A 25,875-nucleotide genomic window follows, 5' to 3' on the forward strand; every position below is an offset into this window, starting at 1 on the left:
TGGTTGGAGGTAACCCACTAGGGTAGGTTTAGTGAGAAAGACCAGGAAAAACGTCCAAGAGAGCTTTTCATCCCATCCACAAAGGCAAAGCAGTGTGAACAGTATTACTGTGTCTTCTGGTGTGGCAGAAACATCCAGCACATGGAGCTGACCCCACAATGACGTTGGTAAAGAGCGGGTTCATGATTGTGGAAGCCTGGCCCCACATTGAAGTTGTCCCCTTTTAGGTATTAGTGAGTGATGGGAAGTTTGTCAGCCAGCGCACTGCAGCATTTGTAGCTTGTGAAAAAAAAAAAGGCAGGAGCATTCAAGGGAAGGGTCAGTAGGAGTGGGTGATAGAAATAAATTGATGTGATTCTTTAACCTACTGGAAGAAGGAAAAAGAGGAGATGTAGATTATTATAGTTCTGAGGTAGTGAGAAAGACAGGGGGCTGAAGGAAATAGTCTGATTTGGTTGGATCATGGAATGTTGTGATAGCATGAATGTGAAATGTCTTCTTCTTCTCTCTCCCAACCCCCCATCCCCGACCTGATATGTTTGTCATTAAGACTCATTCTTGAGCCCCAGCTGGTGGCAACGTGGTAGATGGAGCCCTGCCGGAGGACACGTGTTGCTGGGGGCAGGCTTTGGAATGCTATGACCCAGGTCCCCCTTGCCTAGCTAGCTCACGCTTTCTGCTACGTCCCAGCTAATGCAGTAACACGTGACGCCCCACCCCCGCTCTGCCATGCAGTCCCCACCGGGATGAAACCGTCATCCAAATAAACCCTTTCCTCCCACCAGCCGCTTCTGGTCAGGTGTTTGGTCCCAGCCATTGAGAAGGTAACTGTAAGGAACGTGGAAGATGAGATGCCCAACACAGAGTTGGGATGCGGGTGTGACACTGGGAAACAAGTCAAGCTACAGACAACAAGTCTTCAGATTTCAGCCTTTCAGTGAAGGCTGAAGCCATGGGAATGGGTAGGACCACTTAAGAGAATGAGCATTGGGCTCATGTATCTTCCAGCTCTCTGTCTCCCCACAACATCTTTTAATTCCATTAGTCTTTTGGTTTGTTAGTTCGCGACTTTCATGTCCCACTCTTGGGAACTGGCCTAAGAGATAAATTTGATGGACTTCTGCATCAAGCCTCTGAAGAGTTTTTCGCTCCTGTCTTGCTTCATGCTGTGTGCGCAATGCTGTTGCGTGGTGAGGTGTGGGAAAGTTCTTGAAGAGTGTGTTCCACATCCATCAAGCTTTAAATTAAAATTAGCGTTTATGAGCTCCTTATGCTGTTCTGAAAAATTCATGATAAAAACTACTCATAATGGAGCAAGTACTTACTGTGAGAATCACTTGGCTAAGTGCTTTCCCTATGTGATCTTGTACGATTGTCATAACCACATAGGCAGCGCCTAAGCTCCTCTTGCCCCATTTTACAGCTGACAAGAAAAAGCTTCTTTAAGAGTAGGGTTAAGGAACTTATTGGAGCTTGCATTTCTGTGAACGGTACCACCATGATGCTGACCCAGATCCAACTTGCTCCAAAATGCTGCTTTAAACATCATGCCCATGGCTGTACTTCCGAAAGACACCTTTGATTGACCTCATTAAAGAGAGCTATTGGGGCTGGAGAGATGACTTAGCAGTTAATGCACTTGCCTGCAAAGCCTAAAGACCCATGTTCTACTCTCCAGATCCCACAAAAACCAGACACACAAAGATGAGGCAAGGGCAAGATTACACGTGCCCACTAGGTGGCACAAGCATCTGGAGTTCAATTGCAGTGGATAAGTCCCTGAGAAGCCAATTCTCTCTCCCTCTGTCCCCCTCTCTCTCTTTCTCTCTCTCTCTTTCACTCCCTCTAAAATTAAAAAAAAAAAAGTTAAAGAGCTATGCAACAAGTAATCTAAAGCCTTCTTTATAGAATATAAGCTTTATTCAGACTAAATATCAGCTGCTTGCTTTAAAATTAACCATGCTGAATATTTTGCTAATGGGACAGGTTTCTGACATGATTCTCAGCAATATTAGGCGTGTTTGGTATACATAAAGGACCCAAATACTTTCAAAGTTAATTTTGTGGGATTTTTTTCCTCTGGATGTGACCAAGATACAAATAGGTATCATGACAATGGTCTTGCCTCTATGTCCCAATGAGAACGCCCAGTAGCCTCCAGTTGAAAAGAACATGCGGTAATGTGGTATGATAGGTCTGATTAGAACTATTTAAAAAATAAGTTAGGCAGACCACAGCTTGAGTCCCAGTGACCATGCTCATTAACTCCAACCCTTAGAGTTCTTATCTATAAAACTGGGGTTGTCCTAACGCCCACTTCATGGGTCTAATGTAAGGTGTAGCTGCCCATGAAACATGTAGTATGGTGATAACATGATATGATTGGCCAATAAATCAAGGTACATCTACTGAAAATATGAAGAGAAAGAGGACTCCTGTATGAAGATTTTGAAGTCTTGGTTGTATTTGTAGCAAGTACAACTGAAAAATGATGAGGGGATTCCACTTATTCATGCAAGTATTCATTAATTTGCTGACAACAGCTCCCTTGCATGTTGGGCTCTAAGTTAGAAGATGAAAACATGAAGATGAACTAGGTACAAAATGAAACCTACCTACTGTCCCCCAGCTATTCAGACTCTAGAATCTACTTGGCCACACCTTACAGTCTACTGTGTATGACCTTGGAGACATCGTAGTTTTATTTTTTTGTTGTTGTTGTTCATTTTTATTTATTTATTTGAGAGTAACAGACAGAGAGAGGAAGAGGCAGATAGAGAAAGAGGCAGAGAGAGACAGAATGGGCACGCCAGGGCCTCCAGCCACTGCAAACGAACTCCAGACACGTGCGCCCCCTTGTGCATCTGGCTAACGTGGGTCCTGGGGAATCGAGCCTCGAACCGCGGTCCTTATGCTTCACAGGCAAATGCTTGACCACTAAGCCATCTCTCCAGCCCACATCATAGTTTTAAACCAGGTACAGCTAGGCATACTTGAAATCTTATTCATGGCATGTATATGAGAATAATCTGTCGTCAGAGAAGCGGTGCTCTTTGAAGCATCTTTGGGTCAGCACCTCCTAACCCTGCAGAGTCACGTGTTCTTTTAGACTGTGTGTTCTGCTCTGCAGCTGTTACGCTGTAACAAGACACTATGTTTCCAGAGAAATAAGCATGATCACATGACCTCAGAGGCAGTCTCAAAATGGGAAGCAAGATGGAAGGAGGGATGACAATAGTCCAAGAGCCAAGGTCAGGCGTAGAAGCGTTGAAAAGCACAGATTTTATCAAAAGACAGAGCTCTGCACTTGAGTTCTTATCCAGTTAATTGACCTCTCCAAACCTAACTTCTCAGATCTCAATTTGGAGGTGTGATAACGTCAGTGTGTGAAGAGTGGTACGACATATTTCAAGCGCCTTTCAATAGCACATCTCTAAGAGGGGTTAATGCCTGACGTCAGCAGTATTGTCATCACTTCTGAATGGGCGACAATAATTCACTTCTCGTTTGTGCTGTGAGCACTTTGCAGGATTGTTATGGAAGACAAAAGTCTAGATGAATGTGTGACAGTATAAAATGAGGCCAGTTTATGGAATTAAGGTGTATCGCCTATATAATCCCATCTCCTCCCAGAAGGTGAGGTCAGTTGAGTAGCACTGAGGTTACGGGAATGAGAGCGAGGGGAAAGGCAGCCAACGGGGGCCAGGCTGATCCTCTCTCCTTCCCTTGCAGGCACTTCCTCTTTAAGACCTCTTCTGGAAGCACGCCACTGTTCAGCAGCTCTTCTCCGGGTTACCCCCTGACCTCAGGAACTGTTTATACGCCACCGCCCCGCCTGCTGCCCCGGAATACGTTCTCCAGAAAGGCCTTCAAGCTGAAGAAACCCTCCAAATACTGCAGCTGGAAATGTGCCGCCCTGTCCGCCATCGCCGCGGCCCTCCTCTTGGCCATTTTGCTGGCATATTTTATAGGTAAGTCAAGGCAGCCTTGTTCACCATGTCTGGTGGTGAGAAGGTGGGGGAGAGGCCACGGATTTGTGAATTTCGAAGCCCTCTCCTGTCTGTACATTTTGCTTGTTGGCTCCTGGAAAAAAAAAAAAATAACATAATGATGAGTGATGGATGGACGTGATGTTTTTCCCTCCTCGAATCCATTTAAATCTGAGGAGTTCCTCCTTCATGACTCTAAATGACATTTATCGGATGTGAAATTAAGCATCCTCACTGTCTCCTTCCTTGGAGATGAGCTGAGAGTTGTCATTCCTGCAAATCCACCCTTGACCTGCGCAGTGGTCTTCTAGCCATTGGATTTTTAACCTAGGTCTGTGTTCTGATTCACGCTACCTTGGTTCACTTCAGCCAGAAACTGAATAGAATAAGAAGAGTCATTGTGCTGAGAACATCTTGGCTAGGGGTGAAAGCCACGTTAGCCCACTTATGTCCAGAACTGCAGGACAAGAACAGGATTGAGAGGCCAATGCTTCCCACCAGGTCTTTGTATAAGATCAGGTCATTCAGACACAGCTAACCTTGCCTGGGGTACATCTGTCTGCTTTAACCTCCACTCTCGTTTTACTGAGTGCTGGCTGAATTAGAATCAGGCTTGTGTCTCACGGCAGCTGTGTCCCTGGTGACTTATGGGTGACTTAGTGCAGCAGATTGATGATGTGTTCCTTCCCTTGCCATGCATGTCGGTTTGCGTCCATGGGGTGTATGTAGCCATGTCATATGCAAAGCAGCAGATGCTGAGAGTTCGGGGGCAGGGTGCCACCTGCATGTGAGCCCTCCAGGCTGGCCACAAAGCCTGCTTGCAGCTTCTGGCCCCGACAAACAGCCCCCGTTGCTGCTGCTCTGTCAGCTGAGCTTGCCAGTGGCAGATCTCCTGGCCCAGGCAGAGGCCATGGGGATGTGTGTTGAAGTTTATTTGAAACACTTGATGGTTCTGGCTTGGATTCAGGGCAGCTATGACAGATCTCCCCAGTTTGGCTGGGCTGTGTTGCAAAGCAAACCTATAAAACACCAGCTAAAAGAGGCTGACTCCAAAACAGTTCCCAACATGCATGCTGAAACTCCCCCCATCTATGAGAAAAGACAAGGCAACATGGGGAATGCAGGCCTTGCCTCTCCCTGGTGTAAACCTTCCATTTTTGTCAGCAGTGGTGGGGAGAGAGGAGGAGCTTCCTTTCCTCTCATGCCTAGGCAGCCAGCCTGGTGCCTGCCAGAAAAGAAGTGGGTCCAGGACTCCCTGCACTATTTGCCCAAAGCTTACCTGTTAGCTGAGGGGTATAGTGGTATATTCCCAGAAGTTTGGGACCCTGCCCAAAGTAGACTAGTACAAGCCAAAAAATCAATGTTCACCTTTTATTCACATCTATAGTGGTAGCTGGACTTGACTTAATATGCAAAAGCAAGCGTGGATACCCCTTATCAGTTGTAATTCTCAGACATACCCTCCAAACACAAGAATACTCACACTCTAGGGAAAGGAGAGGTGCTGTGCTTATCTGGCACTTTGAAAAAGCCTTTTCCTTTTGGTGGATATGGACACTAAGGTCTGATACCCAACACCCTAATTTCAAATCACATGTGCTTCTCACTTATTCTTGGTATAGGGCACAGCAGTGGATTGACTTAAAGAGGGAGAAGGATGCCTACGACCCCCTTCAGTCACCTGATCAGAATCTTTGTGTTATTAGAGGTGCTGTGCATGTTTCCCCCCCACCACCCCAGGTAGTGTTCAAAAGCGGAAGCAAACTGAATGTGCCTTTAGGGTCATTGCATGATTCCGCTTTATGTCAGAAACTTCCAAAACAGCCTGTGTGCTCACTTCTCAGGCTCAGTGTTCTACTGGGCCCATTGGGCACTATGTGGAGCCCAGATATAGAAATTGAGGCACTGCTTACCTCTGCCAATAGCATCCCCAGCACGCGTCCTCCTCCTCCACTTGCAGGAGAGAGATAGATGTGTGCAGCTTGATTTATTGAGTTTGATAGTTAAAATATAATAGCTTTCTGTAAGGGCGATCACATAAATGGGAAAGCGTGTAGTGAGAGTTTAATGTTTTAATCGAGTGCGTAACTTGCGAATGATGGATTAGGAAACATATTTATCCCTAGTCTGGAGGCTACTGGAAGCTGGACCTGAGCATCTTTGGATGGTTTATTAGTTTATAATCCATCATTTCCTGTTATGTATGCTTTAGGTAAGATTATGCCTAGACCCTGGAGTATTGAAAAATAGTTGACGACTCAAAGTGAGTGATGTCATGGGCCAATTTACCCAGCAGTGATGGTGGTAAAGTCTACTCGCAGCTCCTCTCCAGAGATGACCCCATGTCTACACCTCCGTGAGGGGTTAGGATCCTAGGTGCTGCCATGTGCCCCAGAAATCCCTTTCTCCTCAGCTGTGGAGGGTTGTTCCCCCTCTGAGTCTTGGTTTCCTAACTACGGTGTGGGGGCATGATGGTTATTTAAGTGCAGAAACTGAAGCACAGTGAGGATTAATTAATGTGTATAAATCACTTTGAAGATGAAAAGCAGTATATTATTAATTAGAAAGCTGCAGGGGCATAAATGGTGCATTGCAAACACAGAGGGAAGTGTTGTTGGGAGCAAGCAGTGATCGCACCTACAAGGCAACGTAAACTGCAAAGCCCCCTGTTAAAGAGACTGGCACATTGAAGACCTCAGTCCATTCCAGTTCACACACAACTCCCTGGTCCATTAGAACATGACAGGTCCTGAAATTGAAGCATCAGCCCTAGGACATTTACGGACAGGCGGTGGGTTCAGGCCTGCCAGACACTGTGACAGATAGGTCAAATTATCTTCCTTGCATGTTCAAACCCATGCAGAGAAGTCTTCCCAGAAGTGAGCAATTTGGAATAGCTTCGCCCCATGACAGGTTCCTCCACACACCAGGCATGTGGGTAGGTGTAAAAGCAGAATGGCAGCTTTGTACAAATTGGAAGACTCGGGCCTTCACTGACTCAGGAAAGATCCCCCAGTTCCTGCTCATGCAACTGGGGTGAGAGAACTTTCAGGATATGCTCTTCTCTCCTGTCTTTGCTGTGCCAAATCCTCCTAGTGTAAAATCACCCTGGAACAACATACTCTGAAAAGTGGTATGAATCACCATGAGACCACTTTGCATGTCATTCAGCCCCTGGCCCAAACAGCTCCTCGTTTAAGAGTATTTGGCTGGGAAAGATGAGTGAGATCTTCCCATGGGAAGATGTCTTTCTTCCTTGGATAGCTCAAGTATTTTCATTACCTACAAGACAAAAGTTCCACTGTATCCCTAAGTTTCCAAATCATATAACCAGTGTAGATGTTCCTAACTGTTTGATATGAAGAGTCTGTGTTTTCGTCTTCATGGTATATGTAACAATAGCTGATTAAAATCTTCTACCTGCTTCAAACTGGAAGCATCTCCATCAAGTGAACTTTAATATAATTTCATATGACTATTCCATTTAGATCATATACCAAATTGCCAACAGACTCTGTGATAGAAAAGAAGGTTGGTATATAATTATTTTTTTAATTTTTTTGTTTATTTTTATTTATTTATTTGAGAGTGACACAAAGAGAAACAGGGAAAGAGAGAGAGAGAGAATGGGCACCAGGGCCTCCAGCCCCTGCAAATGAACTCCAGACGCATGCGTCCCCTTATGCATCTGGCTTACGTGGGTCCTGGGGAACTGAGCCTTGAACCGAGGTCCTTAGCCTTCACAGGCAAGCACTTAACTGCTAAGTCATCCCTCCAGCCCAAGGTTGGTACATTATAGTCATTTGGTAAGCACTCATGCTGAGGCCCCAAGTCTCATTACATAGCTACCTCATTATAAGGTGAGAGCTTGTGATCTTCTAAATTAGAACTCCATAGTTTACTGATGTGCAGCCCATCTTTGCTGTACCTTCTCAAGGCATGGGTTATCCAGGTTCTCAAGTATTATATGAAACCTAAGCAATTCTTTTTAACATTACAAGGGAAAGGGGTGGAGTCCTGGCCTTCCTGAATCATCTCCTACCACAATATTAACTATACCTGTTCTTCTTTCCTATCTGCTTCTGCCTTCCTGCATAACTTCTGTTACAGTGGGAAGGGCAGAAAATGTTTCCTGGAAAGAGATAGGCAGTGGATATCTGGGTTTTATGGGACATGCAAGCTATGGCAAGACTACATGAGCTTGCTATCACGACTTGAAGGCAGCCATAGGGAGTATATTCACACATTACACCAGAGCTTCATATCATCTTCATGGATAATGAAGTATTATTCTTCCTTTTATTTTTCTTTCCTAGTGAAAAAGAAAAAAAGAAAGAATGATTCCCTGGAATAGACGTGAACCATATAGGCCATAATGGATCAATCTCTGTTTGATTCCATTACTGCTCATTTTCTGAGAATATCTTTTCAAGGTAAATAAACAAAAAAAAAAAACAATGGCTTACCAACTGGCTAAAAGTCTAAACATATGGCCACTATAAATTCAGCAGGTGATTGATGCTCTCTTTCACTAGCATCCTAATTCATCATGAATAATTATGCCTGACAAGCAAGTGACATTTCTTTCAATAGGATGTATAGGTTCCAAGTTGATCTCCTGAAATGGGGCTTCAACCCACAGATAGAACTGAATTTCCTCCCACTTTGCCACACAATCCCTTCTTACCTATGCATCTCCAGTTACCCCAGTCTCCTCGGCAAAGTCATTACCTGCTTTGAAATGTGACTTAGCACCTAATAATTTCTTTGTTGAGGTTTTTTCCAACAGGCTGTAACTGCTGGGACATCAAATGATATCATTCTTCTTCAATCTTGAGTTTGGAATAGATCTCATTTCCTTAAAAGGCAAAGAGGTCTTCATAAGGCTACCCCTAATGTCAAGGAAGGAACAAGTTTCTAACATGTGGTTTTGCTATTTAATCCAGATAAACCTAGAAATTTTACAATAGGAGTCTACACAATGGTTCCACAGTTCACAGAACCATACATAACCCTCGTGAGCTTCCGTCAAACGCTCTCCACATGGTTGGGAAGGAGTAGAGTGAAAGACGAGAGCATTTATGTCAGCCTAAATTAGTTTTTAGCTCTTCAGATTTCTGCCAAACTCTGTGTGTGTGTGTGTGTGTGTGTGTGTGTGTGTGTGTGTGTGTATTAGAAAGTCACCTTGTCTTTTTCACTACATTAATTCCTGCCAAATATGAGACACTGTGTTTTAAGTTAGCTGTTCAGCTCTCTGTCTTCCACCACTCCGACTTTGATCTGTGAAGAACGCGGGCCATCAACATGTCAGGATGTTAAAAGTGTGGTAATTTGGGGTGCTTTCAGTTTCTTTTGAAAACAATGAGAGATTATTTTCTATGGAAACTAAAAGCCTAGCATGTGTTTAAAGTTGCTACACTTGAAAATTGATATGTTGAGACTCATTCTGATGAATCTTGCGTTCTCAGCTGCTATTTTGTGTATTCTCATCTCACTGAACAGAGCAGGTTTGGAGAAAACATAAAGAAAATGACAGAAAATTATGAGAATAATACACTTGCCTGGCATCTTTTGTGAGGGTGTCGTCTAGAAAAGATGTTGCTCCTCTCGTTCAAACTACCTGCTCTTAAGTTATCTGGTGGTATAGTAAGGCTTGCCCTCACCCTCACCCTCCTGCATGAATTCCAAATTGTGAATTTGCCTCCTGTTACCTAAAGAGCAGAATGCTAATGATTTAATCTGAGCAATCCAGCAAATAGCATTTCCATCTAACTCCCTAGCACCACAGTCCAGGAGGAAAAAAAGAGCTACCCACAAGTAAGTCAAGGGACCCGGTAAGTTATCTGTTCCAACATTAGTAGCAGACTTTTCATCTAATAGATATGCTAATACACTCTTAACCTGATAATAAAGTCCTGTCAGAGCTTACACACTGGTGAGGCTTTGGCAGAGGGATTGTCATTTCATAGCTGTACTCCTGATTTCAGAGGGCCTGTCAGCTTACGGAAAGAAAATTAAGTCATTCATTAGCTGGGTCGCTATCACCCAGAAGCCACATGGCTACATCTGCACCTCGTGTTTGACACTAAGCAAAAAAAAAAAAAAAAAGAGTTCTTCTGCTTCATGAAAGGGTATGGCATCTTTGAGGATTCACATACATAACTTGGAGGACAGGGAATGCTTCTGTAATAGCCAGTAGCTATGATGAGCTGGCGTGCTTTCCTTCCCAACACCCTGAATTCTGAAGTCTAGGCAGTGGGTCAATGTCAGACCTTCCTCCTCATGGGAGAAACTGGGAATGAGAGACAAGGAAGCATTTCTGGGTACTGACCTTGTACAGCATGTTCACATAAAACCAGGGAGCGGTGAGCACCTCTGCGTCCTTATGGCCACAAGGACCTCAGGGAAATGACGTTTGGATCGCCGGCCAGTCCAGGAGGCTGCCTCCACAAAGACATGTTGAGTGAATGACCACAGAGTACTCCCCTCCTGTCGTCACTTTTGCCCTAGACTTCTCTATGTAGCAGTTATCACTCCAGAACCCTCCAACCCAGAAGTCAGAAAAGGCGTCTGTATAGTGCATGCGTGTGTGTGTGTGTGTGTGTGTGTGTGTGTGTGTGTGCGCGCGCGCGCATGCACATGCACTGGGGGGTTGAGCTTGTGGCTTCACACATGCCAGGCAAGCAAGTACTCTACACCCTGAGCCCTACCTTGCTTTTTCTTGACTGGCCTAATAGGACAGTGGTCAGGCCAACAGCTTCTCAGTATCCCACAGACAACTTACGCATTCCCCATCTCCTCAGTCCTTTATGTGCCCATTCAATAATGCTTATTTTATGATTGCAGATACTGGGTGGAATTCCTAATGCATTATCTGTCCATGTTATTTCCATCGACATTTTATCTATGACGCCACTGTAGAGGTTCTTGTTTTATAGTTGTGACAGAAGCAAGTTGATCTAATAAAAACCCATATCGAGACTTACATGTCTTAGAGGCCTGGTTTCAAATGCTAACCCACACAAGCCTTAAACATATGTCTATGCACTTGCTGTTCAGTATCTTTGCACCTCAGTTTTTCCTTCAGCAAAATGGAGATAATCCCTATTTGGCAAGGATGCTTCAAGGATTAATGGAAATGAGGGACACACACTCTTCCAACCCAGTATGTGGTCATCTGTGAGATGCGCATGATAAGATGCAACTAAGGGGCTGGGGAAGATCATAGATTTAGCTCATTCTGTTTCCTAGCATTTGTAATGTTTACTTATCTGTTTGGAAAGAGAAGAATACAAGCCACCTGGATTGATGTAACAACATGTGAATGGACAAGTTCAAAGGCAGAGCTCATAACCCAACACCAAACATAAGGTGATTTCAGACATCACATAAAAACTGAAAAATAAAAACTTGAATCTTTGAATCTTTGCAACACGATGCCCTGGCACACAAGAGAAGCTCAGCGAACTGGAGTTATTACAACAAACGGGTTAGTTCACACACTGGAGGCCAAGTCTAATGAGAAGAATGGACCAGGTTTGGGAGCCATTCTAGCCCTCATAATACAGACTAGAACTGCTTGGCATATCACAGGCAGTCAACAAATATTTACTGAATTAACGAGTTCTGATTAGGATTAGGGCTGAGTTGGATCATTTGTAGAAGTTATTTTCCAACTATCCCAAATCCCTGATCCCTAGTACCACTTTTTCTCTTATGAAAAGGGAAATTTCTCATTCTTTCATGTGGTTACTGCCTCATTCCACTACTGAACTTAGGCAAAGAACAGCCGAGGGCGGAGCTGTGTAAGCCCATGTCTAAGCCCTCCAGCAGGAGTCAGTGGTTCCCTGAAATGGAGAAGGCTGTCTCCGTGAAGCTGGGAAGTGTCGTGTCTGGCAGCCAGCCACCATTTGGCACTCACAGTACAAAAGCATAGCAGCATTCAGTCGGAGTTCAAGGTGAAGAAACAAATAATGGCATAAATCTGAAAGTCTTTTGGCTGTTTCTCTGTAAATGAGGATGCGCTAAGAAATGAAAGCAATCAAACAAGGCACCAGATAGAGAAAGAACTAATCTATGGTGAACTGGGTCTTTGTACAAAGCCATGGAGTATCTTTGTACTCTGAGATGCCTACTTAACTGAATGGGCTCATACAACAGAGACCTGACCCAAAGCAAACTCTCTAAACATATGTATTTCCCTTAAGCTCAACTTAAGCCAGAATTCTTCATGTTCTCCAGTGAAAATGTTTCTAAATGGAATTTAAATTTTGACTGTTAAAAGAGATAGAAGAAATTTTTCCTGAGCCTTCTTTTCTTACCAAACAAATCATGTTTAGATTTACATCTCATAGTAAGAGGCTTTGCATTAAAAGAACCAATAGCCCATTACTATATTAACACATTTAATATTTCTGTTAAAAAAGTGGCAGTGCTAGGGAGATAGCCCAGTGGATAAATGTTTTGGGGTTTTTTGCGGGGGAGAGTTTTATTTGAGAGAGGGAAAGAGGCAAAGTGAGTGAGAGAGAGAGAGAATATGGGCGTACTAGGGCCTCCAGTCACTGCAAATGAATTCCAGATGCATGCGCCCCCTTGTGCATCTGGCTTATGTGGATACTGGAGAATCAAACTGGAGTCCTTTGGCTTTGAAGGATAGTGCCTTAAATGCTAAGCCATCTCTCCAGCCAATATAAATGTTTTTGCTTGCAAAGCCTGCAAGCCTGGATTCACTTCCCCAGTACCAACATAAACCCAGATGCACAAAGTAGCACATGCATCTGGAATCTGTTTGCAGGAGGTCCTGTTGTGCCCAATACATATACTCTCTCTCTTTCTCAAATAATTTTTAAAAATTTTTTTGTTGGTTATTTTTATTTATTTGAGAGCGTCAGACAGAGAGAGAAAGAGGCAGAGAGAGAAAGAGAGAGAGGGAGAATGGGCATGTAAGGGTCTCCAGCCACTGCAAAGGAACTCCAGATGCTTGCTCCCCCTTGTGCATCTGGCTAACGTGGATCCTGGGTAATCAAACCTGGGTCCTTCGGCTTTGCAGGCAAGCGCCTTAACTGCTAAGCCATCCCTCCATAGCTCATTTTTCTTACTATCAACATTTTGGCCTCAAATACATAGATATCAAGTTGTACCAGAAAATATAAGAGCACTAAGTTACATATTGGTAAGAAAAATATCATTCCACGGAAAGGAAAAAAAATATTCTCTCTCCTTATAACTAGAAGGAAATTTATGAGACACATAATTTGTAGTATCTTTCAAAGGTTTTTTTTGTGTTTTGTTTTATTTTTGTCTTCAAACACGAAAGCCTTGGAGTAGAAGGGAGGAGAAGGTTCCCTGCCGTCGTTCCCTTTCTTTCATCATGCTTGTCTTCGCAGCTGTGAGAGAAGGACCTTCCCTTGGGCTGGGTTTTCAGTCAAGTCAGGTCATTTGTGGGAAGTTCTGTGCAAACATGTTTGGCTCCCCCCAGCCCTCCGGGGACCACAATCTTCAGAAAAGAAGAGCACATTGCCTTGCTTTTACCTGTGCAGTCATGATGCAATCCTTTCGGCTTGCTGGCTTATGTTACACCATGAGTGCTTTAAAGCCACCTTAATGAAGCTGAGATTAGTCTTCTGTTCCACAGAGGAGATTCAGTGACAGTATGTCAAATGCATTCTATTCTTTGGGCCATGATAAATCTGATGACATCTTTCAAAGGAGTTCAGTGTGCCTTTGAATTAGATGCATTTAGATGCATGTTCAAAACTGGGTTTAAGGTTACTTTATGCCCTAAATTTTATCAATACAGACTTTTGGGGATTTCGCTAAATTTAGAATGTGTGTATTTAAATTTTCTTTTAATAACAAGAGTTATAGAGTTCCTAAATCTCGAGAGAATAGTAAGATACTTTTCTATGGAAAAGAAACCTCTTATAACTTTGTATGTTAATTTTATATATTATTAATTTTATGTTAATTACCTTAAATGTATTAAATTTGTATCATAGATATATGTATATGAGTTTGTACTTTTCCACTGGGCATACAATTTTATTTTGCCAAGGGATTTGTCTATTGCATACTTGCTGGAATCTGCTGACCAGCCTCAGAATCTAGGACATTTCACTTGACAATTTTTTTTCTAGACCTGGAGGCTAATGAGCAACCCCATACACCAGTACAGTTAATAGGAAGGTTTAAAGTGCCTGGGGTAAGTTATGTTTTGCATAAGTGGCTGGAGCCCTGATGTTAATCAAGCACACAACAGTGATAAAAGACATGCATTTCCTGTTTCCCAGGACCACTAGAGAGCAGAACTTTTACTAGAAAGCTTTTCACTGGTGTATTGGTATGAATCAATGGTCCATCATCTGTTTTTGTTCCCTAGAAATGAAAAGGAGCCTAACCCTTGTGCAGTGAGAGGCGAAGGGCATTTACATCTAGTATTGTCCAGTCTTGGCTTTGGTTTTGCTTATGTGTAAGTGTGTATATTGTGGTATATAGCGCATGCCTGTGTGTGTGCCGTGGCCCTGCGGCACCCCACGGACTTGCCTGCAGCAGGGAGCACTCACCTGTGGTTGCTGAAGCAGAGTGCTGTGTATCAAGCTCCATTGTTCTGCCCATTCTCATTTCGAGCCAGTCTCTTACTAATACAGAAGCATGCTGTTTTAGGAAAATGCTTTTTTCCTTGGTTTGCTAAGGTAGCGTCTTGCTCTAGGCCAGGCTGACCTCGAACTCACTATGTAGTCTCGTGGCAATCCTTCTACCTCTGCCTCCTAAATGCTGGGATTAAAGGTGTGTGCCACCACACCCGGCTTGGAAAACTATTTAAAAAAAATATATTTTAGGGCTGGAGAGATGGATTAGCAGATAAGGCATTTGCCTGCAAAGCAAAGGACCTAGGTTTGATTCCCCAGGACCCATGTAAGCCAGATGTACAAGGTGGCAAATGCGTCTAGAGTTTATTTGCAGCGGCTGAGTCCTTAACCGCTAAGCCATTTCTCCAGCCCCTTAGGAAAATACTTCAAGGGACACCTAAGAATTTTACATGTTTGATTGAGGCTGAGGAGATGTCGTTGTGGATAAAGCATTTATTGCGTGAGCACGAGGACCAGAGTTTGGGCCCCAGAACCAAGGTGAACGCCAGGTGGACGTTGCAGCTCCTGTAACCTTAGTGTTCTGGGTAGAGAGACAGAGGGTGCCCTGGGCAAGCTATCCAGCTAGACTAGCTGAACCAGCAAGTTCTGGACTCAAGTAAGAGACTCTGTCTCAGTAAAAATAAATAAATCCACAAACAAACAAGACAATTCCCAGCTCTCCATCCCCCTTTGTAGAACCAGGATTGCAAGCATGTGTAACCACCCCCATCTATTCCCATAGGACCTGTCTGGGTGGCTTCAGCCCCCACCCCCCCACACACCCTCATGGTTGTTCAGGAAGGGCACTTAATTGCTAAGCCATCTCTCCATCCCTCAACTCTGTTCTTAATCAAAGGAATACATTATCACTATCCAAATTTTAAAGCTATAAAGCTTCCATGTAAAACAAAATCTAAGGCCTGACAGCCTGTGTTTGATTCCCCAGTGTACCCATGTAAAGCCAGATGCACAAAGTAGCACATGCATCTGGAGTTTGCAGCAGCAGAAGGCCTTGGTATTCCCTCTCTCTCTCTTTCTCTTTCTCTCTCTTTGTCTCTTTCTCTCAGAAAAACATTTAAAAAGAAAAAGAAAAGCCAGCCTATGATTGATTAGTTTACACTTCTTGATACCACAGAAGTGGAAAGTCAAGGAGTCAAAGAAGGAATTCCTACCAAAAAAGATGACATGAGATTAAAATAAAAAGAAAAATATATAGACCCCATGGATAGAATAATTAGAAATGTGAACATGTAATACAAACTTCTGTACTTGTATAGACTCCTTGGATAGAATAATTAGAACCATGAACTTGTCATCCAAACTTCCATACTTGTCTGAGCAAGATACAAGATGGAACAATTAGAAGGGAAACAATATAGGCGGAATGACACTCACCATACCAAATTCTGCATAATCGTCTCACAACATCGTGAGCCAGCAGTCCAGCCAAGATAATGAAAAGAAAAGCGATCATTGAGAACCGTGCGGAGGTACTGCTTCCCCACCTCATCTCACATCATTACCTTTTGGTTCCCTCATGAACAACTTAGATAAACAACAGTGGACAGCTCAACATTTATCCAAATAAAGCGGAAAGCTACCGCCATGGAGGAAATTGAGTTTATAGACACAGCAGGCTCTTGCCTAATAGATGAGAGTAATGTGTCTAATGTTGAGCATCAATCTATATTTCAAATATATTATGAAGGGGACCTCTAAAAATAACTCATCCTACAAAATCGTTTTGCACTAAGGGTGGTTTATCTTCTCTGGTGTCTAATTGATATCTATGTAATTCAGCTCTAATCCTTGATACTGATGTATAATCTTTGATGTAAGAGATAGGATGAATGTAGCTGTTGGTTCCCGGGGGAACATCAACAACTGGGGTTTCCAAATCACTTTCACTTTCAAACACGTGTCTTAGAATGGCACTTGAAGCCAGAGAGCAAACACATTTGTATTTTTAATCAAGTGAAGGCATTTTGGAGTCTTCCATCCTGTTCAAAGTCAACATGGGGGAGGAGAATATTTTACATTAGGTCCTGCCTTTCTTTGCCTGTCATGGCAGTAAGTGGAGGTCCAGTGGAGCTATCTGAGGTCCTGAAACACTTGTTCCCAGTCAAATTTATAGATTTAGGAAATTCTAGCACTTGGGCAAATTTCTTAATCCCAAATGAAGAGGCAGATAGAGAGAGAGAGAGAATGGGCGCGCCAGGGCCTCCAGCCACTGCAAACGAACTCCAGACACATGCACCCCCTTGTGCATCTGGCTAACGTGGGACCTGGGGAATCGAGCCTCAAACCAGGTTCCTTAGGCTTCACAGGCAAGCGCTTAACCGCTAAGCCATCTCTCCAGCCCCTCTCCAGGTCCTTTTAAAAAAATTTACTTATTCATTTATTTATTGATGGATTGACTTGAGAGAGAAATAAAAGCAGACAGAGAGATAATGAGTCTACTTCTTTATAAAACATATAATAAATTATTTTAAGTTAGTATCACCCAACTGTACTGTAAAACACTCAATGTTATTCTTCTTGGTACCTATTATCCAACTTCCCTCAAGTCCCACCTCTCTCCTTAACTTGTCCACATGTAACTGAAATACTTATTTGGCGGATTTCTGTTTTCACGATACCAACGTCCTTTCTTGCTACCAAAGGCTTACTTCTTTGGAATGTTTGCTTGAATTTGTCTAGATATACATGCCACTGAGCAATGCATCCCCATTTCCACACACTGCACCTTTAAATTTCCTTGGGCAAAGTCCACATGTATCCTTTCTGACTGTCAAGACTAATGTTTTAAAAGTCATCTACATAGTAAGGAATGGCAATGCAGTTAACTTCATTGTGGGCTTTTTAAATGTTGACTGTTGCTCTGTGACTTTTTCTCAGACTCTTGCTCCTGTCCCACTCATGCTTCTGCTCTGGGTTTCTTCTTTGGAAGGTCATGGGCTAAGGTGCTACCTTGACCCTAATGACGCTGACCTTGTCTTGGAGAAAATATCCCTATATCTTTTGTGTGGACGTGACTACTGGTTGCATGGTGGTTTACTCTTCTCTTCAAAACTGACAGGAGGGAAGCTGGACATGGTGGCGCACACCTTTAATCCCAGCACTTGGGAGGCAGAAGTAGGTGGATTGCCGTGAGTTCGAGGCCAACTTGAGACTACATAGTGAGTTTCAGGTCAGCCTGGACTAGAGTGAGACGCTACCTCAAAAGAAAAAAAAAACTGACAGGAGGGATTGGAGAGGTAGCTTAATGGTTAAGCACTTGCCTGTGAAGCCTAAAGACCCTGGTTCAAGGGTCCATTCCCCAAGATCCACGTTAGCCAGATGCACAAGGGGGCCTGTGTGTCTGGAGTTTGTTTGCAGTGGCTGGAGGCCCTGGCCTGCCCATTCTCTCTCTCTTTCTCTCTCTCTCTCTCTCTGTCTATTACTTTCAAATAAATAAATAAAAATAAATAAAACTGACAGGAACCAGGCTGGAGAGATGGCTCAGAGGTTAAAGGCACTTGTTTGCAGAGCTGGATGTCCTTGGTTCCATTCCCCAGTTCCCATATAAAGCCAGATAAACAAAGGGGTGCATGCGTGCCTCTGGAATTTGTTTGCAGTGGCAGGAAGCCCTTGCATGCCCACTCTCCCTCTCTTTCTCTATAATTAAATAAGTAAATAAAATTTTAAAACCTGACCAGAATTAAGCCTTTTCGAAAGGTCAGCTGACCACACAGAGCTGACAGGGCTGTTGGAATGAAACATACTGATGGTTTGTTGGAATGTCAGCCACAAACAGGAGAGTAGAACCAGTGGGAAGATCGGTGACTAGATTTACCACGAAAGAAGAGAAAGAATTCTCTGCTGCTTGTGTGTGACTAAAAGATTTATTAAACAAGCTGTGTGCCCCACCCAGGGAGAATGCTGTCGAAACATGAAGAAGCGTAATCATACAGAGATCACAGGAAAGCCACACCTCTCTAAGTGCCCTTGCTGATTTTGCTCACGCCCTTTGTAATTCCTCATTACCTGTTACTGCTGCCTCACCCCTATCCCAGAATTTTATCTTGCCTGTAGCTCCCTCCCACATGACAAAATGAAACAGCCAAACCAAATTAAAGAAAAAACACTTATTGAGAAAGTGCCCAGAGTAGATAGAATTGGCTCTGAACATGTATTATCATGGTCTTCAATAATCACTGATCAAGGAGGAAATATAGAAAGAATTTTGTTGGAAGAACTAGCATAGATTCTGTTGTGCTGGAAGAGTAGAAAGAGGAAAAGAAAACAGGTGTGAACTGGAAAAACACAGAAAGGGTTCTTTATCTGATATAATTTTAATGCTATCAAATTGTGGCTGATTTCCCATTCACATGATGGACAGAGTGGGATGCAGACGTTTAATGGCAGAGAAGAAATTCTTGTGTAGAAAGGAAACAAGTGACACAAAATAATACAAGCATGTATGAGGAAAAAAGAGTGAGAAAAAAGCATTCCTTTGAAACACTAGTGTGTAATGTGTGCATATGCATGTGTGTGTGCGTGTGTGTCATTTATAGGTATAATATATGCATCTACTTCCATGGATGTTTATGCATACACAGACACATCTATGTGTGTACATATGCAGACACACATGCATATCTATACCTACATTCCTAGATATATACAGAAAATATATATAGTATACAAAAATATATGTAAATATACATAGCTGGGGGAAAGGTAGTCTCCATTGCTATCTATGGAGAACAAGAAAGCCCTGCATGTTCACCACTGGCCTCAGTAGTTAAGGAAAAGTTCAAGCCTCTTGATCAGTTCAAAAACTTCTACCTTAGATTAAATTGGCCCTTATTTCTTCCACTGGAAGATGGGGCCCCAAGTTTAGCCCATCTGTTCATAGCCCTGTCCCTTGGCACCCTAAAAGACTCCATTCATTTATCTACAAAAGCCGAAGAAAGGAACATATTGGGAGGAAGGCATTCTGCCCGTGGGCAGTAAGGATGGTTCTAGGATGCTGATAGGGGCACTGGCAATCCCCACCCCGCACAGTGGGTCACAGGGAGTCCTGCGAGTCCAGCATGGAAGGGTCGCCCTGGCATCTTGACTGACGGTTTACCACTTTGTGCATAAAGATTCTCCAGATAGCAAAGATTTTTTGATTTGGGGCTTTAATGCCTTTGAATGCACGTCAAGAATAACACTGACATGCTTTCATGGTAGCCTTGGAATCCTAAAATAAATAATAGAAAAATTGTGATTTAAAATATAATTCCAAATACTAACTGGGCCCTGCTGCCTAGATGAGTAATAAGCTTCAATAAATGTGTGACAGGCACAAGGCTCTTCATATGAAGAGTAGTGAGGGCTCAGAAATAGAAATAGGTTTTTCATTACATGAGGGATTATGTTCAGCCTGACTGTGAAGCCTGTTCACGGGGCCTCAGCTGCAGCTCCCGCCTGCAGTCGTATTAACCAGTAATAGTAAAACAGTGACGCGCTGCCCGGGGAAACAGCGATTTGTTTTAGGGAGGAGAAAAAGGTCGCTTTCTCCTGCTTAAGCTGGGATTACCATTGTTTACTACACACTTTGCCTTAAACTTCTATTCGTCTGCGCTAATGAGCTGCAATCAGAGTTGGTTCCACCTGGGTGCCTGCTGAAATTTGTGAGCAAACCAATGGAGGGAGATGGGGGGTGGGGAGTGTGCTCATGACTGCTGTATTTTTTGCCCATCTAGGTGCATCAGCACATGCATGATTTCTTTTTGATGATCATATGAAGTTTTAGGTTTCTATTACAAGAAAATACTGCTCCCCCCCCCACCCCCATCTGAGCTCTTCCAGTTCAACAACTCAAAATGTTGGCAAACTGCAGCTGCCTGCCTCCAGAACAGGAAGTCTATGGGGGCTGCAAAGAAGGGTCTCAGGTGGGACTGGGAAGGGTTTTGACGGCCAGCAATAGAACACTCACGGTGAGGAGAGCAGATTATCAATTTTTGAGACATCTTATTTTTCACATGCTGGTACAGAATTTTCTCCTTGACGCAACAGTGACTCACTGAATCATCATCCTCCTAGGACCATTGTCACCTGGGTCAGAGAGCCTGAATCATCACCTTCATCTTTCTTACCATAAGGCCCACCTGTACATCAAGCCCTCTGGTGGAGAAACCCTGGGTTTGGAGAGGGAAACCGGGTTCTGATTTCAACCCTAGCTGACTGCTTCTGAGAAAGTGGGTGAAAATCCCTGGCTTTTGTTTTGCTTAACCAGAATGAATGGTTAACTAATAGCTGTAATGATAGTGATAATCATTTTTATAGTTATTCTATGTAAAGCTTAAAGTAGATATTGATTTTTATTTTGAAATTATTTTTACTCATGGTATAATCCTTAAAGAAAAAAAAAACATACCCAGGGATGCTACGTTTCAATGTGGGGGTTGGGCTATTGGAGTTCAGAAGAAAAAACCCTGTAGTAATTGAGGTTCACTGGGATGAGGAGGTTCCAGATTGGGTCAAACTTGAGAAAGTGTACAGTAATGGAACCAGGAGGTCAGGAGGCCCCTTTAGACAGCAAACGGAGTGGCAGGGAAGGTGAGCAACTGAAATATGTAGGGAATGAGGAGCTTCACTGTGAGAAGGCCTGCTTAAACTAGGGGAAGAGAGCAGGCAAGAGAACATGACCAGATGATGGATGGCCTTGAAATCTGGCGGGAGGTTTAATTTGATTAATTTGGCAATAGGGAGGTGCCTTAAGTTCATAAGTGAGAGTGTAATAAGATAAAATTATGACATGATTTCATGTCAATTACCTATTAGATGCTCCATAAATATTTATTTACTAATTGATTGAGGACTCAGGATCGTGCAACAGAGGCAGAGACTTCTCACCAGGCTTTGGCAGTAATCAGTAGGTGCACAATAGTGAAGGGCCCAGGTTACAGAGAGCTGTGCATGTCTAGCTTCAGAGACACTCTGGGAGAGATTTCTTCCAACCAAGAAAAGACAGAGTCAAGATACAGTTTTGTGTTGACTAAGGAGCTGAAGGAGAGGGCAGCTTCAAATACATCCTTGAGGTTTTCTATTATGAAAGGGTGGAACTGAAAAAAATTAAAAATTAACACACTATCTTTAAATCACCACTCACTTTTCTAAAAGCATGGTTGGCCAAAGCATTTTTTATTGCTGTGTAATTCTACCAGGGCTGGCTGGAAGCCATCCTTTTTTAATGCACTCGGTAAATCTCTGTGCGGTTTTTTTTTTTTTTATTATTATAAGAGGGCCCTTTGATCCAATAAAACCCATCAAGACCCCTTCTGAGACATTCACTTTGGATTTTGTATGAATATCTGTAGAAAAAAAAGTAGAGAAGAATTGAGTTAAAACTCTAAAAAGCTAATGAAATTCCCCATAACATAGAGCTTGTATATAGTGCAAATCTTGGGAACCAAGAAAAGGCATAAGGTTGGATGCTGAGATGCAGCACACCCATTTATAAATAGGAAACACACCCCAGGACTTGAAGGCACTTGCCTTACCAATGCAGATTGCGGTCAGGGGAGGCTGAACCACGGCCCAGTTTGAATCAGGGCAGTGCAGCCTACGAGTGAAAATCTCAAAAAACGAAACTTGCCTTTTGATCAGCTCATTGGAGGCCAGTTTGAAATGACGATGGATCTGCTACATATGCGCCCGATGAGCAGGTTTCATTGCGAATGCATCTGCCTGTGTGTCTACAAATGAGGCTGACTCATTGTGAGGCGGAAGGGTGAGATGGATGAAGTTGGTTATGGCTTTATGGATCCGGGCAGAGAGGGCTAGACATCAGGGAGTGAGCCTTTGCCCTTCTCCCTCCGCCTCCCTCTGCTCCATACTGAGGTCTCCATTTATTTTCTGTGCTTCAACGTTTGACTGAAGTGCATGAAATACCCTCTCAGATGTTAGGTGCCCCAAAGCCAAGCATGAAACAGCATGCTCACCTGGGGAGTTAGACAATTCGCCTTCCGAACTAACCAAGGTAATTTAGGCGTCAGAGGCACTTAAGTTTGTGCTGTCTGCATTCGCTGTGTGGATGATCCTAAATTTAGTTGATAATTGTGTCCCTGTGCTTGCTTTCAGTCCCCATCCCTTTTCATGCCTCTCCAAGCCTTCGTGCTGTTACAAGGGAGCAGCTAGCTAGGCTTGGACATAAAGCCAGCCGCACCACTTCTGTCCAGTTTTTGACCCAGCACCACATTGCTTACAGCATCATTGTGGGCACAGGGGACCGTGTGGCTCATGGTGTACAGATTCCCTAGTCACTAACCATTTCCAAGCTTAGCTGGGGTAAGACAAAGGTCAGATACGTGCCGCCTGTAATTCATCCCACATGAGAGGCCATACTATAATACTCTTATCAACTCAGCCTGTAGCTCCCAGAGTCCTCCTACACATCCTAAGACCCTCCCACCAAAGAGGTCACTGAGGCTGAGGCTGGATGTCATGTCTTTTGTGAGACTTAATTGTGGTGTTGTCCAGTAACTCCGTAGCTCAGTCACACATGTAGAGAGGAATTTTATATGGCATTTAAATGTGGCCAGCTTATCAGGCAGGTTAGAAGAATAACAGAATAACTATGGTGCCAGTATCTAGGTCCTGCAGTGACAAACACTCTGAAAGCCTCTTTAAAATACAAAGGAAACCTGCTCTTGGGGATTCAAAGATTGCCTGAGAGTTGTAAGACATCCAGGAGAAGTTTAGAGTGGAGTTTGGAATGAAGTGAACAGGCTCTTAACCATGGGTAAAATTGTAAGAGAACAGCTTACACTGTTCTTGCAAACCAACTTGTCATTTCTCAAGTGTATAATGAAATAATGTGTATAATGAATTTTCATGCAGAGCGGCCTCTTGCTCAAGTTTTGCCCTCTTCAGTGCCTCATAGTATAACAACTGAGTCTCTTCGTCCTGCATTTTGTAATCTCCAGACCGAGCGCTCCCCAAAAGACCCTACAGAGAATGTAAATAGTAGCGACTCCGAGATCGCTTATTTCTAAGAGAATGATGGTGCTGGCTAGGGATGGGTGTCCATGAAATATACTGGGAGTAGTAGACAGTGAAAGTGAGATGCAAACACCCCAACTCTGTCGCCATGCTGACTAGGAGATCGTTGATGATCTCCGTGTGTGTGTGAGAGGTGACCCCAGGGCTTGGCAAACTCAGTCTATGTGAGAGGAATAGATGCCCCCTCTGTATTCAATTTAGGGATGTTATTAAACATCAGGTAATGGGGCTCCTTTCGTAGGTGGTCTTTTGAGCTATAATAGAGCTTTCTGTGAAAGGGAACAGATTGGAACCCATTGGGTCTTTTTTATAGAATATCAAATATTCTGTCCATTAAGATGACTTGATTTGAAGGGATCTTTGGAACAGATTGATGAAATAGTCCAAATATTACCACTCCTTGCTCTGCAGATGGGATGGCACAGTAACTGATCACCTCAGCCTGTGCTCACAGAACCCAAGGATGTGCAGAAATACTTCCTCTTGTCTCTTACAGCTTTGTACATAATTCTAGGGCACTGGGGACCACTTGCACCTTGTCCCAAGTGACAGTCACCCAGCAAGAATTTTTTCCCATATCAGGACTTGTCATCCCATCAATGCATATCCACACCACTCCTTGGGAATTTCTGACAAAGTCTGTAGACATGTCTGATTATCACAGCTGGAGGATGTTACTGGCATCCAGGAAGCAGGTGTTAGGGAATCCGTTAAGCCTCAGCACGTCCCCCACATCAGTGCTACCAAAGTTGAGAAGTCTTGCTCCAGATGATTCATAGTTGAAGATTTTTTTTTTCTCCCTACACCACAAGAACTTTATTAAAAAGGTAGACTTTCCTCTTGGTGTTATTTTCCGCACTCATTGTATTCAGTCTCCTTCATGGAACCAAGTGTGAGTATTAAGTTCCAAGAAGTTATTTGAGTGAGCTGGTCCACTCTATGCTGTGAAAATGAAAATAAGGGTCAACTGAAGAGTTAGAATGGAAAGTACCCCTGAGTTAGATCTGTCCCAAATCATCACTGTCAGTCACCCATTTGGTAAAGGACTACTATGTGCATAAACATCACAGGTGACATCTGACCTCATCATCTTCATGACTCAATGTCCCTATCCATAAGTAGAGATACAGACCCAGAGAGGTTAAGTGGTTCTCCACAGGAGACATATGTCAGTCAATAGTCCAGGTATGGACTCTAAAAGCACTCTGCTTAGCTCCAAAGCCCATATGGCCTCCACCATGCATGTGGCTATCAACTTATCAATATGTGCTGGAATGGCTTCATGTTATGTGTTTACATACCCCCCAGAAGTCCTTAAATAGGGGGGGGGGAGTCCCTCTGACAATACATATCAGCACCACTTTAGCCATGTCCAAAGAGTTGAAAGGTAACACATCTCTTAGACCTGGCTAAGGAATTTGCAGATAAAAATAAATGCACTTCAAAACTTTAAGTGAGGAGACCCCAAAGTCCTGATCAATATAGCCAATGAAGACAATATTTCAATTAGCTATTCTTTCACTTATAACTTAACAAAAATAGGTAGCTTCTCCCCTCTCCGCCCCCCATCTTCCTTTCCCATCCCTTCCAGCTAAGGCAGGGCAAAGAACCTGTAATGATGGCTAGAGAGATGTCTCAGTGGTTAAAGGTACTTTCTTGCAAAGCCTACTGACCTGGGTTCAATTCTTCTGTTCCCACATAGAGACAGACACACAAAGTGGCACTTGTATCTGGATTTTGTATGCAGTATGCAAGAAGCCTCCCCCTTTCTCTCCTCACAAATAAATTTTTAAAAAACATTAAAAACTTGCAATGACACAAAATTCTAGGCTGGCTTTTATCAAGACTCTCTTTTGCCTTGTATTACTAGCTAGATATGTAACATTGGCAATGTCCTGCACTGTTAACTGCACTCGGTGACATCAGCTAGGGTGTGGGCTCTTCCTGTCTCTCTTGCTACCTTGCCAGCAGTTGGGTCCCTTTGGGGTTTGTGACATCCTTATTCTAATGGATAATATACCTCCAGTCATCAGACACACCTTGGTGATAGAAAAAAAAATGAGAATATATTCAAATTCTCTGCTTTTTTATAGTCAGTAAAAGTCTAAATCACCCCTCCTCCAGTACACACACAAACATGCAAAATTCTACTTATATCTTATGAATCAAAACTGTGTCATATGGCTGTCTGTTATTTCAAGAGAGACTAGGAAAACTTTTCC

The 25,875-nt window shown here is 43.2% G+C and overlaps 1 protein-coding gene across 10 annotated transcripts in view; it reads left to right on the plus strand.

The window, feature by feature from the left end:
* The window catches only part of Tenm2 (teneurin transmembrane protein 2), a 1,398,763-nt gene that overhangs the window by 1,083,585 nt on the left and 289,303 nt on the right, over nucleotides 1–25,875 (plus strand). For all 10 annotated transcript variants that reach the window (XM_045152018.1, XM_004661036.2, XM_012949310.2 and 7 more), the window contains one exon: nucleotides 3,733–3,971. In XM_045152018.1, coding sequence (XP_045007953.1) covers nucleotides 3,733–3,971 — 239 coding nt within the window. The remainder of the gene's footprint in view (nucleotides 1–3,732; nucleotides 3,972–25,875) is intronic.

Source organism: Jaculus jaculus, chromosome 6 (genome assembly GCF_020740685.1).
Source record: "Jaculus jaculus isolate mJacJac1 chromosome 6, mJacJac1.mat.Y.cur, whole genome shotgun sequence".
NCBI lineage: Eukaryota > Metazoa > Chordata > Mammalia > Rodentia > Dipodidae > Jaculus > Jaculus jaculus.